Consider the following 13,969-nt stretch of genomic DNA (forward strand, 5'->3'; position numbering starts at 1 on the left):
GGAAGGAGGTGTGGCCATCTCCTCCTCCCTCTCCTGGGCGGTGGTTGCTGGAGCAGCTGACACTAATCATCAATCAAGACACACTCTGCAGTATATCAACCCTGGTCTTCCTGCGATTCATCGCCAGATCGTTATCGTCGCCACAGTGTGTGGTATACTTACCTGCCAGCTGCCTCCACTTCCTGCGATACCTACCTGCTCACTCTCCAACATCATTGCTTCTCCTCGGATCACAGTGGACTGGAAACACCATCGGGAGGAACACTGGAACCCCATTCCCCATGCTCCTCGCTTCCTTGAAGACTTTCAGTCTTTAATCCCAGCCACGTTGGACTCTGAGAAACCTTGCCCTGTCCACCATTTAAATGTATTATTTATTAATAAATTCTCATTGTTACAACTTTAAACCTTGACTAGTGTGTGCTGCTTTTGGGTCCACGTTTTGTTTCACCAGAACATAACATTTGGAAAAAAATATCATTCTAACAAAGATTGAGGTATTATTCACTTTTAACAATCCCAGTGTTTCGGCAGAAGAAATTTACAAAATGAATTTGATTAATATCTTAGCAAAATATTATATCCATAAAATGATATGGCTTAAAAAAATATCCTCCTTTTATAAACATTACATTATACAAAATATGAAGATATGAAGATTTAGTCAAACTAAGATTATTTTAAAAATAAATTATATTACATTCATTTGGCAGATGCTCAAGAATCCAAACCCAAATACATTTACACATTTTTACATACATGACTTTTTATTAATTTTGTAGGTTTTTTTTACATAATCAAGCCCATTTATATAATAACCAAATTCAATTTTAAGTAGAAAAAAAAAAGATTTTTCGTCAGACATTTTGCATATGCAATATTTCCAATGCACAGAATATAGTGAAAATGTTTAGGATCCTAAATATAACATCAAACTTCAACAAACAAGATTGTTTAATCCCTATATATATAAAAAAGAAAGTATTTATTTTTCATTTAACACATTCTGCTGAAATATTGTCTTGACATGTTTTCTGTTGCAAAAAAAGCCAAAGTTTTGCAGCTTATTTGTCTTCATTAATCTCCCCGTGCGTTTGTCTGTTACCAAAATATCTTGAAAAAAACTGATTAGTTGGACAGAAATTAAGTTGGAAAACAACAGATTTTTGTGAAAGGAATAATATAGAGTGTGACAAGTCAACAATTTATTGATTTAGGCAATTTATTTGTCGGATTTTGAACATTAACTTTCAATAAAAAAAAAAATAACCATGTAAAGACACTTGAATTCACTCTCAAAAAGATGATTAGCAATTTTTCAGAAAAAAATACATTTACAAAAAAAGGTGATGTGATTTTGCAATATCATTACAGACAGCAGTATGTAGAGTACTAAAAAGTAAACATTAGTCTTTTTTAACTTTGTATTACATTCATTTTGCATATGCAATATTTTCCATGCACAGTATATAAGGAAAATGTTTAGTAAATATAACATAAGAATCAAATTTACACAAACAATCTATGTAGCAAATAAAATCATTTCATTGAATTCAAATAGAATAAAAAAGTCCCTTCCACTATGTTTGATCTCTGCAGTGCAGACACACCTCAACATTTACTGTACAGAGATGAATCACTCATTAAACTCCTGTCTACTTGAGCTCACACAGCTCAGCAGAGACTCCAACATCACTTGGAAGCCAAAATCCAGCATAGAGAGGCTGAGTGAACGTGGTCTGGACTCTGTGGAGGAGAGTCATGGTTTCAGAGACGCTGTAGTAAGACAGAGTACCTGCCCTGTGATCCAGGTAAACTCCTATTCTGGAGGACCGAGGGCCTGAGACGGAAGTAGAAATATCGTTGTGTCTGAATGTATAACTACTACTGTCACATTCTAATGACCAAGATTTGTCATTACATCCAAATATACTTTCATTAATGATGCCCTTTCTGCTAATATCCTTGTATGCAACTGCTATAAAAACGATCCCGCTCCATTTCACCTCCCAGTAACAGCGTCCAGTCAGACCCTCTCTACTCAGGACCTGCCACATTTCTCTAAATCTGTCTTGGTGATCCAAATATAACTGTTTTCCTTTCATTAATGTTGCTTTTCTGTCCCTGTCACTCAATGACAAATTGTGGTGTGCTGTATTTGGATCCAGTGTGATTTGACAAGAATATTTCATAAACTCAGCTCTGGTTCTGGGCTCTGCTTGAGGCGTTAAAACATCCACTTCAGTCACTGCCAGAGAGATCTTTCCCCACTCCTCACTCAGAACAGCCTGCAGTTTATCTCTGACCTCTGACACCGCCGCTGTCACATCCTCAAAGGAGTGCAGAGGACAGATATCAATGCTGGGAACGTCTTTAGATTCGCTCAGACGTGACAGCGAGGGGTAGTTGTTTAGGAAATGGAGGTGATCCTCTGTGTGTGAGAGCGTCTCCAGCTCAGTGTCTTTCCTCCGCAGCTCAGTGATCTCCTGCTGCAGCTTCTCCTCAAGCTCTTTAGCTCGACTCACTTGAGTTGTCTGCTGGGATCTGATCTGCTGCTTCACTTCGGAGCTTCTTTTCTTAATGAGACGGATCAGCTCAGTGAAGATCTTCTCACTGTCTCTCACAGCTTCATCAGCAGAAAGATTGATAGCCTCCACCCTCTGCTGAAGCACCTTCACGTCTTTCTCTCTGTCCTGGACTCTCTGTTGGACTTCTTGCCGACTCGCCCCGAGCTCCTTCTGCTTCTCAGCCCTCTCTGCTGCAGCGGAGACTGTGTCATGACCTTTATGATCATCCATGGAGCAGAGATAGCAGATGCACTTCTGATCAGTGCGGCAGAAAATCTTCATCACCTCGTCATGCTGAGAGCAGATGTTCTCCTGGAGCTTTAAAGTGGCCTCAACCAGCTTGTGTTTCTTTAATGGAGCTACATTGTAGTGAGGCTGGAGGTGCTGCTCACAGTAAGAGGCCATACACACCAGACAGGACTTGAGGGCTTTTACCTTCATCCCAGAGCAGAAATCACAGGTCACGTCTCCAGGTCCAGCAGAGGAATGATCAGGTGAAGCAGCTTGAAGACCTGCTTTCTTCAGTTCCTCCACAACCTCTGCTAACATGGTATTTTTCACCAGGACAGGCCTCGGTGTGAAGCTCTGCCTGCACTGAGGGCAGCTGTGTGTCTTCGTCTCATACTCCTCACCCCAGTAGTCTTTAATACAGCTCATGCAGTAGCTGTGCCCACAGGGAATAGTCACCGGATCCTTTAGAAGATCCAGACAGATTGAACAGCTCAGTTTGTCTCGATCCAGAATCACTTGCTGCGCCATTTCTCCTCTAGACGACAGTGAATGTCTGAACGACAAGTCTGAACTGAATAGACTTCAAGCAGGAAGAGCCTCGCCTTGCCAGTTAATAAAGTCTGGGTGAGGTTTGTAAAAGGTGTGCTTCATTCCAGGAAGAGGAGAGGTTTGAGAGTTGCTGTGTGTCTTCAGCCCTCAGTTATAGTCTGTCTTTCAGATTCAGAACTACAGAATTAAATATAAGACTTGCAATATAATATACTATGATGAGTACTAATAAGTAAACATTAAATTATACCACTTATGTTCATGGAGATACTAAAATTACCTATTTTTTTAAACTTTGTGTTACATTCATTTGGCAGATGCACAGAAATCGAAATCCATTCATTTATTTTTACATACATGACTGTTACATTCATTTTGTAGTTTTTACATAATTAAGCCCATTTATATAAAAAATAATTTTAATGTATTTTAATGTGTTGTAATTTTATATGGCCGGCCAGGTCTCTCTTGTTTTTTAATCTCAATGGGAGTTCTTAGTAGAATAAAGGTAAAATAACATAAATAAAGAGAGAGAGGGGGTTAAAATGAAATGTACCAGAAGTGGCATTTGCTGGCATCCACACTTGACACCAACAGAGACACACCAACACTAGCAACCCCTGAAAGAAAAAACTCTCTAACTCTACCTGCCTGGTAGGCCTAGCCTGTAAAAATAGTATGGAAAGAAATGAAAAATGAAATGAAATGATTTGTTATATCTGGATTTCCCTTCTCCCTCATTTTGTATAAAGACAAGACAATCATATTGTAAGTTATTTTTTTCTGTCCAGTTTTATTACAGAGCAATATGCAGCACATAGGCGTGAATTTCTGCATTTCCTCGTAAATTAAAAGACACACCGGTTTAACAATAGATGCACTTTTTGCAATTGTGAAGGGGAAACTATTGAACATGTGATTGTAGATTGTTTTCATGCTACTTCTTTTTGGTTTGATTTACAGAATAACTTCTCATAAACATTTTGAAAAAAATATCATAATAAACAAAGATTGAGATATTACTCACTTTTAACAATCTTTTTCGGAAGATGAAATTTACAATTAATTAGATTAATATCTTAGCAAAACATTATATCCATAAAATGATATGGCTTAAAAGAATATCCCCTTTTATACTTTTAAAGATACTGATTTTAAAACATATTTGACTATGATAGAAAATTCTAAATTGGCAAAAACTATTAGATTGTTTAGACATTTATTCCAATTTGTTGTTTTTCTTTTTCTTTGCCTTTCCTTACATTTTATTTGTTGTATAATGTATTTTATTTTTATATTATTTTTTTATACTGTAAAATATATGTGCTGAATTTTCTGTAATGAAACATGAACATGTTTATGTAACTATTATATTGAACTTTCCAAAAAAAATAAAGTATGAAAAAAAACAGACACACCGGAAGCTGTCTTACTTAATGGCCCGGAAGCAGAATCCCGAGGTGTAACATCTGCTAACTGCATTTTATGTAACAAAGCTAGCTCGTTGTTATAATGGTGTGATACAGGGTTTTAGTTGAGTGATGCACTCATGGTAAATAACATCAACACTGAATTAAAACATACTTGTAAGGATGAACAATAAGTTAGTTTAGGAGTGTTTATTGGACAGGACCTAGCTAGAGCTAATTCAACATTACTTAGATCATAACAACATATCTTAAACAACACAAACTGAACACAATAACCTTCATGAAGACAGGATTTATTACAGGGCTTTTGTGTTAGACTGCATTAGTTTTAGCTAGATGTACCTTTTATTAACCGGTAACTGAATGTACATGACTGGTTGACCTCTTCTAGCCTGATATTCAGACTGAATTACCTTTTAATTTCACTTCATTTGAATCACTCAACACATTTGAGATATGAGTTGTGATTTAGATATCTAGACCTTTTCAGTGCTTCTTCCTTTAGACTCACTCAGCAATTTTCAACTGGGAGGTAACCGTCAGCTTTTGGCAAAGAAAAGTAAAGTTGTTATTAGAAATAAGAGATAATCTTCAATTGATAGTTTCTGTTATATTTCCTTTTTTTCATTATTGTTTTTTGAGTGATTTTCTTCTCTCACCATCATCAGCATTAAATCAACACATGGTCTGTTGTCGGTAGATGATGATTTAAAAAAGATATTACCTCACATTTTGAGTGTTTTTGAGACGACGTGAAGCCCAGTTATTCCTAAAGTGTGATTGGCGAAGCCTGTAAAGCTTTCTATAATTCCCATTTTATTCCTGCATGATTGTTGTGGAATGTTCAAAAGTTGTGTAATAAATCTGAAAGTAAAACATTCTGCTGAAATATTGTCTTGAACATGATTTTCATTTACAAATAAAAAGACCCAAACATTTTACAAATTTAAAATCATTAAAAAATTGTGTTGTTTCTGGTGAAATCCACCAGAAAGTGGAAGTTATTTTATTGCCTTCATTAATATCCCTGTGTGTTTGTCTGTTACCAAAATATCTTGAAAACTGATTGATTAGAAAGAAATTAAGTAGGAAAAGGACACTTTTATTTTTTTTGATACTCGGACAGTGAAATGAAGAATATAGAATATAGATAAGTCAACAATTTGTTTATTTATTTGTAGGATTTACAACATTGATTTTCATTAATGTATCCAAATAATTGTTATCATGAAAGTACATTTGAATTCTTTCTTAAAAAAAAAAGATTACTAAACTATTTTTCAAAAGGTTACATTTAAAATGATCCCAGTTTTCTGGTACTCGTACTTTTCTGGGTACATTAAAATAAAAGTTGCCTATTTTAACAGCAGCACAGTATGCAGAAAGTAAACATTACATTATATAAATTATGAAGATGTGAAGATTTAGTACAACTAAAAATATTTTTAAAAGAAATTATATTACATTCATTTGACAGATGCTCAAAAATACAAACCCAAATACATTTATACATTTTTACATACATGACTGTTTTATTAATTTTGTAGTTTTTACATAATTAAGCCCATTCATATAACCAAATTCAATTTTAAGTAGAACAAAAACAGATTTTTAGTCAGACATTTTGCATATGCAAAGTCAACAATTTATTTATTTAGGCTATTTATTTGTAGGATTTTGAACATTAACTTTTTATATATTTTTTTAACCATGTAAAGACACTTGAATTCACTCTTAAAAAGATGATTAGCAATTTTTCAGAAGGATACGTTAAAAATTAGACCAGTTTTTCCTCTACTTTTTGGGTACATTTACAAAAAAAGGTGATGTGATTTTACAATATCAGTACAGACAGCAGTATGTAGAGTACTAAAAAGTAAACATGACTATTTTTAAATCTATATTACATTCATTTTGCACAGTATACAGTATAAAGAAAATGTTTAGTAAATATAACATAAGAATCAAATTTCACCAAACAATCTCTATGTAGCAAATAAAAAAAACTTTTCATCATTTCATTGAATTAAAATAGAAGAAAAAAGTCCCACCCACTATGTTTGATCTCTGCAGTGCAGACACACCTCAACATTTACTGTACAGAGATGAATCACTCATTAAACTCCTGTCTATTTGAGTTCACAGAGCTCAGCAGTGTCTCCAACACCACCTGGAAGCCAAAATCCAGCATAGAGAGGCTGAGTGAACGTGGTCTGGACTCTGTGGAGGAGAGTCATGGTTTCAGAGACGCTGTAGTAAGACAGAGTACCTGCTCTGTGATCCAGGTAAACTCCTATTCTGGAGGACTGAGGGCCTGAGACGGAAGTAGAAATATTGTTGTGTCTGAATTTATAACTACTACTGTCACATTCTAATGACCAAGATTTGTCATTACATCCAAATCCACATTCATTCACGGTGCCTGTTCTTCTAATATCCTTGTATGCAACTGCTATACAAACGATCCCGCTCCATTTCACCTCCCAGTAACAGCGTCCAGTCAGACCCTCTCTACTCAGGACCTGGATCCTTTCTCTAAATCTGTCTTGGTGATCCAAATATAACTGTTTTCCTTTCATTACCTTTGCTTTTCTGTCCCTGTCACTCAATGACAACCAGATGTGTGCTGTATTTGGATCCAGTGTGATTTGACAAGAATATTTCCTAAACTCAGCTGTGGTTCTGGGCTCTGCTTGTAAAACATCCACTTCAGTCACTGCCAGAGAGATCTTTCCCCACTCCTCACTCAGAACAGCCTGCAGTTTATCTCTGGCCTCTGACACCGCCGCTGTCACATCCTCAAAGGAGTACAGAGGACAGATATCAATGCTGGGAACGTCTTTAGATTCGCTCAGACGTGACAGCGAGGGGTAGTTGTTTAGGAAATGGAGGTGATCCTCTGTGTGTGAGAGCGTCTCCAGCTCAGTGTCTTTCCTCCGCAGCTCAGTGATCTCCTGCTGCAGCTTCTCCTCAAGATCTTTAGCTCGACTCACTTGAGTTGTCTGATGGGATCTGATCTGCTGCTTCACTTCGGAGCTTCTTTTCTTAATGAGACGGATCAGCTCAGTGAAGATCTTCTCACTGTCCCTCACAGCTTCATCAGCAGAAAGATTGATAGCCTCCACCCTCTGCTGAAGCACCTTCACGTCTTTCTCTCTGTCCTGGACTCTCTGTTGGATTTCTTGCCGACTCGCCCCGAGCTCCTTCTGCTTCTCAGCCCTCTCTGCTGCAGTGGAGACTTTGTCATGACCTTTATGGTCATCCATGGAGCAGAGATAGCAGATGCACTTCTGATCGGTGCGGCAGAAAATCTTCATCACCTCGTCATGCTGAGAGCAGATGTTCTCCTGGAGCTTTAAAGTGGCCTCAACCAGCTTGTGTTTCTTTAATGGAGCTACATTGTAGTGAGGCTGGAGGTGCTGCTCACAGTAAGAGGCCATACACACCAGACAGGACTTGAGGGCTTTCACCTTCATCCCAGAACAGTAATCACAGGTCACGTCTCCAGGTCCAGCAGAGGAATGATCAGGTGAAGCAGCTTGAAGTCCTGCTTTCTTCAGTTCCTCCACAACCTCTGCTAACATGGTATTTTTCACCAGGACAGGCCTCGGTGTGAAGCTCTGCCTACACTGAGGGCAGCTGTGTGTCTTCGTCTCATGCTCCTCACCCCAGTAGTCTTTAATACAGCTCATGCAGTAGCTGTGCCCACAGGGAATAGCCACCGGATCCTTTAGAAGATCCAGACAGATTGAACAGCTCAGTTTGTCTCGATCCAGAATCACTTGCTGCGCCATTTCTCTTCTAGACGACAGTGAATGTCTGTAAGTTTCACTCTCTGTTTCCAGATAAATGCTGTGCTCATTTCCTCAATGTTTGTCCACTGATCTGCAGTGTATGAGCGTTCCAGCTCTTACATTTGATCACATGGTGTTTGCACCCATCTGTAAACGGGCAGATATGTGAAAGGGGAGGGAACGACAAGTCTGAACTGAGCGGGAGGAGCCTCGCCTTGCCAGTAAATAAAGTCTGGGTGGGGTTTGTAAAAGTTGTGCTTCATTTCAGGAAGTGGAGCGGTTTGAGAGTTGCTGTTCTTCTTCTTCTTCTTCTTTGGTGTTTATTGGCGGTTGGCAAACCATCTTAGAGGTGCATTACCGCCACCATCTGGACTGGAGTGTGGAACAGAAGATTGTGCAGAAACAAAATAGAACTAAAAAAAAATAAATAAATAAAAAAAAATAAATAAAAAATGATAATGAAAACTCTAGATTCTTTTAACTAAATCAGTTTTTCTCAAAAACTGAATAATTTCACTGTATATATTATCTGCTTTATTCCCCAATAGACCTGACACTGAAAAGTCGTGATGTTTTGCCTTCCTTAATGTCTGAAAAAGGTGATTCCTCTGGATAGTGTAATTACTGCAGTGTATCAGTACGTGTTCAACAGTTTCTGGCTGGTTACAGTGTGTACATTTCCCAGTTGGGTGTTTGCCTATTCGATATATAATGTTTGATTAAGACCTGTATGTCCGATTCTTAGTCGAGTGATGATATTTTCTTCCCTTCTTTTCCAGCCCACCTTTCTCCCTGCTCCAACATGTTTCTGTATATTGTACATATGCCTTCCAGTTTCCTGATCATCCCAATACTCCTGCCATACTTTTTGTGCATAGTTCTTGATGAATGGTTTAGCCTCAGCTTTACTTAATGGAATTTGTAATTCTATATTCTTAATTCTTAGTGTTTGTTTGGCCAGAATGTCTACCTGCTCATTTCCTTCCACACCAACATGAGCAGGAACCCATATGAATCGTGTACCTGTGCCTTTTATTTCCATCCTATACATAATGAGAAATATTTCATTAATTAAATCCGTTCTGACTGATGATCTACCAGATCCTATGCTTGTGAGTGCTGAAAAACTGTCAGATGCAATAACGGTGTTTTTTATTTCCCTCTCCTCTATCCACTGCAGGGCCAATAATATTGCCAATATTTCTGTAGTATATACTGACACATAATTTGATACTCGTTTCTTGATGTATGTCTCACTCACCGGGATATAAACTGCTGCACCTGCACACCCTGTCTCAGGATCTTTGGAACCGTCTGTAAATAAGAACACGGAGTCTGTGAAGTGCTGATCCAAATAATTCTGGACTATGCGCCATGCTGGAATTTTCTTTGACTTCTCCTTCAATTCCTGCTGTATATTGAGGTCAACATTTGGTAATGGGAATAACCAGGGAGGAATGGAGGAAACTGAAACTGTAGAGCAATATTGGAATTGACATAACCCTATGTTTTCTGCCTTTGCATCACCTACCCACCCAAAGCTTATGAAGTTTGTTTCATTATGTTCCCAGCAGTCTATCAAAACACTTTTGGTAGGGTGAGTTTCATAATGCCCCTGAAGATTAACCCAGTATGCCAGCATTAATTTTATTCTTCTAATCCGTAGGGGCATTTCTCCCACTTCCACTTGCATTGCTGATACCGGAGATGTTCTGAATGATCCACTAATGATTCTCAAAGCCTGAGCTTGCAGTACATCTAATTTCTTGAGGTTTGATTCTGCTGCTGACATGTAAGCTACACACCCATAGTCAAGGACAGATCTCATGAGAGCCCAGTATAGATGTTGTAAAGATGCTCTACTTGCTCCCCACTCCTGTCCTGTCAAACAACGCAGTATATTGATGACTTTTTTACATTTGCTCCTGATTTTATCTAAATGAATGTTCCATGTGAGCTTTTCATCAAACCAAATCCCCAGAAATCAAACAGCTTTGACTTGCTCCAGAGGTTGATCATACAGTTTTAGGGAAATGGGTGCGATTTTACGCCGTTTTAAGAAACAAATAACTTGTGTTTTTGCTACTGATAACTTGAATCCCCATTTGTTTGCCCATTTCTCCACCTCAGCTATTGCAGCTTGCATTTTCTTATTAACAAATGATACATTGCGGCCTCTTATCCAAAGAGCTCCGTCATCCGCGTACATAGACTTTCCTATATTTTGCTCAACCTGAGAAAATATATCATTGATCATTATATTGAATAATAACGGACTACATACACTACCTTGTGGAGTTCCATTATCTACTGTATATACATTTGAATATTCTGCATCTACTCTTACCTGTATTTTCCTGTCAAATAAAAAGTCCTTCACCCAATTATATGCTCTACCACCAATTCCCAATGAATTAAATTTAATGACTAACCCTTCTTTCCAGAGCATATCATATGCTTTTTCCACATCAAAGAAGATAGCTAATCAGTGGCGGCTGGTGGATTTTTTTTTGGGTAGGGCCAATCAATTTCAACAAACATCCTAGTACGATTCAATGCAAAAAAAGGTATCAAAAACGCATTACTACTTTGCAGTTACATTTTTATCATTTATTCCAACACTGACATAAGGACATCTTATTCATACAATTCAGTATGTTAATATAACATACGACAGATCATTTATAAAGGAACTTTGCTCTTCTGTCCTTCTGAGTGGCAAACCTCTCAATGACCTTCTTATTGAAGTCAGGCATGTTCCTGACAAGTTTCTTCTCCATGGAGAGCATAGCCAGAGCATTAAGGCGATCCTGTGTCATGGTGTTTCTCAGGAAGGTCTTGATCCCGCGAGAACTGACATGAGCCCTGACGAGAACAGAGAGAGACACACGTGAACGTGCGCGCGCACACCATGGGCCAAATCAGTTTGGCCCTCCCGGAAGTCTTTTTTACGGCGCTGATTGGATGAATTGTATGTCATTCATGCTTGTAATCATATATCTTTAATCAGTGATTGGCTGTACTGCTTATTAGACCCGCCTTCCTTGGGCCAAATCCATTTGGCCCCAGAAAGTGCACGTGCAGCAGAGCAGCTGAGAGGTGCACTAGCAGAGAGTTCAAGGAGGAAAGCAGATATTTGGCGCAGTTATCCTATTTTACAAATATTACGGGTATATTCCATAGGTCAAAAACACACATATTGACAATTTTTAGAATTTTTAGAATTTTTAGAATTAATAATTTTATAATTTTTTTTTTTTTTTTTTGGTGGCTCAAGGTGGGTGGGGCCAGGCCCCGTGGCCCTCTATTGGCCGGCCGCCACTGATTCTGACTATCTGTAACTCCAGGTAGAGATATCTACAACGTCATTTTGACTAGTCGAAATTTAATTTTAGATATGTGTGCCTGTCTGCATTTCCTTTATGTAATGTTTGTAATGAATGCCAGTGCTGTCTTTTTAATTTTTAATATTTCTTTTTACCCCCTACCCTTCTCCCTCGAGAGACTTTGTAAATAAGAATTGGTCGTTAATTGTCTTGCCTGGTTAAATTAAGGGTAAAAAATAAATAAGCTGTCCTCATGTTCCTCTGAACTCAAACATTAATTATTGTTTATCTTCTCTGAGAAACTCTGACAGCTACTGACTGTCTGGCAGCTTTATCAGTGTTACAGAACCACATCCTGATGCTTTTTAAGCATAAATCTCACATCCCCCTAACGACACGAAAACCAGCCAAGTGTAGCTTCTGTGGTAACATATTTATAGTCAGAGTTCTTATCTTGTTTCACATCTTCATAACAGAACGGAAAGTCTGAGCTATTAAACTTGTCAACTCAAAGCTTTAACTCTGTAGTTGCTGCAGGTTGTGAGTGTTTTCAGATTACACTGCTTTATTGTCTGAAATGTTAATTCAGTTCTCAATGTTAAAATGAGGAAGCAAAAAAATCCTCAATGTGCAAAGAAAAAAGCTGATTTTCTTCTTGATAACCAACCAGCCAGCCGCTGGGCAGCAGCGCTGACTGAAAACTGCAGCAGTCCTTCCAGTAAAGACTGCGTGGTACACCGACCTCAATAAAACCAGACTGATGATGCAAAGACACAAAACCACACTTAGTTTTCTTTGAAATTATTGCAACACTTGGTTTTGACTGTAGAGTGACGTCATACAACCACCAAAAGAGATGAGGACACAATGTACTCTCTGACACACTGCTATCAGTGAGCTTTAAAGGTGCTCTTTCTAGTCTTTATGCTAAGCTAAGCTAACCAGCTGCTGGCTGTAGCTTCATATTTAGTGTACAGATTGTGATATTAATCTGACAGTTATACTCTCAGCAAGAAAGGGTTACACTTTATAATAACCTTCATTTATAAATGGTAAATTGATTATTAATGAACATTTATAGCGTTACTAATAATGAGTTAAACATTATTAATTATCATTTCATTGTTTGTTAACAGTGAAATAACTATTAACTAAGTAAAGGATAATGTACAGCGAGCCGGTCGTTATTGGGAAATAAACCCAGACAGGGCGACGCTGTTTATTTCACAACAATGACCCGCTAGCTGTACATAGCAACGGTCTGTTATACATAGCAACGGAGCAATGGTCTGTTATACGTAGCAACGGTCTGCTATACGTACAACGGTCTGTTATACGTAACAACGGTCTGTTATACGTTACAACAGTCTGTTATACATAGCAACGGTCTGTTATACATAGCAACGGTCTGTTATACATAGCAACGGTCTGTTATACATAGCAACGGAGCAATGGTCTGTTATACGTAGCAACGGTCTGCTATACGTAGCAACGGTCTGTTATACGTAGCAACGGTCTGTTATACGTAACAACGGTCTGTTATACGTTACAACAGTCTGTTATACATAGCAACGGTCTGTTATACATAGCAACGGTCTGTTATACATAGCAGCGGTCTGTTATACACAGCAACGGTCTGTTATACATAGCAACGGAGCAACGGTCTGTTATACGTAGCAACGGTCTGTTATACGTAGCAACGGTCTGTTATACGTAGTAACAGTCTATTATACATAGCAACGGTCTGTTACACTTAGCAACGGTCTGTTATACATAGGTCTGTTATACATAGCAATGGTCTGTTATACGTAGCAACGGTCTGTTATACATAGGTCTGTTATACATAGCAATGGTCTGTTATACGTAGCAATGGTCTGTTATACATAGGTCTGTTATACATAGCAATGGTCTGTTATATGTAGCAACGGCCTGTTATACGTAGCAACGGTCTGCTATAAAGAAATAACAGACCAAGCCATGATTGACCAATCAGAATTGAGTATTCAACAAAGCCGTGTAATATGTTTAATTAGCTATTAATTTACCATTTATAAATGATGGTTATTATATAT

General features: G+C 38.0%; 3 protein-coding genes across 3 annotated transcripts in view; all 3 read right to left on the reverse strand.

Moving 5' to 3' along the window:
• Positions 1 to 1,188: 1,188 nt before the first annotated feature.
• Positions 1,189 to 3,347, reverse strand: LOC141752953 (tripartite motif-containing protein 16-like). Its single transcript, XM_074611239.1, has one exon. The coding sequence runs from the start codon at positions 3,324 to 3,326 to the stop codon at positions 1,656 to 1,658; it is 1,671 nt and encodes a 556-aa protein (XP_074467340.1). The 5' UTR covers positions 3,327 to 3,347; the 3' UTR covers positions 1,189 to 1,655.
• Positions 3,348 to 6,906: 3,559 nt separating this feature from the next.
• LOC141752961 (tripartite motif-containing protein 16-like) lies at positions 6,907 to 8,571 on the reverse strand. Its single transcript, XM_074611248.1, has one exon. The coding sequence runs from the start codon at positions 8,569 to 8,571 to the stop codon at positions 6,907 to 6,909; it is 1,665 nt and encodes a 554-aa protein (XP_074467349.1).
• Positions 8,572 to 13,725: 5,154 nt separating this feature from the next.
• LOC141753399 (P2Y purinoceptor 12-like) overlaps positions 13,726 to 13,969 on the reverse strand; it is a 957-nt gene continuing 713 nt past the window's right edge. Inside the window, exon 2 of the mRNA XM_074612034.1 lies at positions 13,726 to 13,969. This exon is cut by the window's right edge and continues 432 nt beyond it. The gene's annotated coding sequence lies outside the window, so the exon portion shown is untranslated.

Source organism: Sebastes fasciatus, chromosome 16 (assembly GCF_043250625.1).
Source record: "Sebastes fasciatus isolate fSebFas1 chromosome 16, fSebFas1.pri, whole genome shotgun sequence".
Classification (NCBI taxonomy): domain Eukaryota; kingdom Metazoa; phylum Chordata; class Actinopteri; order Perciformes; family Sebastidae; genus Sebastes; species Sebastes fasciatus.

Excerpts from the sequence above, each read along its gene's own strand:
- LOC141752961 (XM_074611248.1), bottom strand. The coding sequence starts at position 8,571 with ATGGCGCAGCAAGTGATTCTGGATCGAGACAAACTGAGCTGTTCAATC.
- LOC141752953 (XM_074611239.1), bottom strand. The coding sequence starts at position 3,326 with ATGGCGCAGCAAGTGATTCTGGATCGAGACAAACTGAGCTGTTCAATC.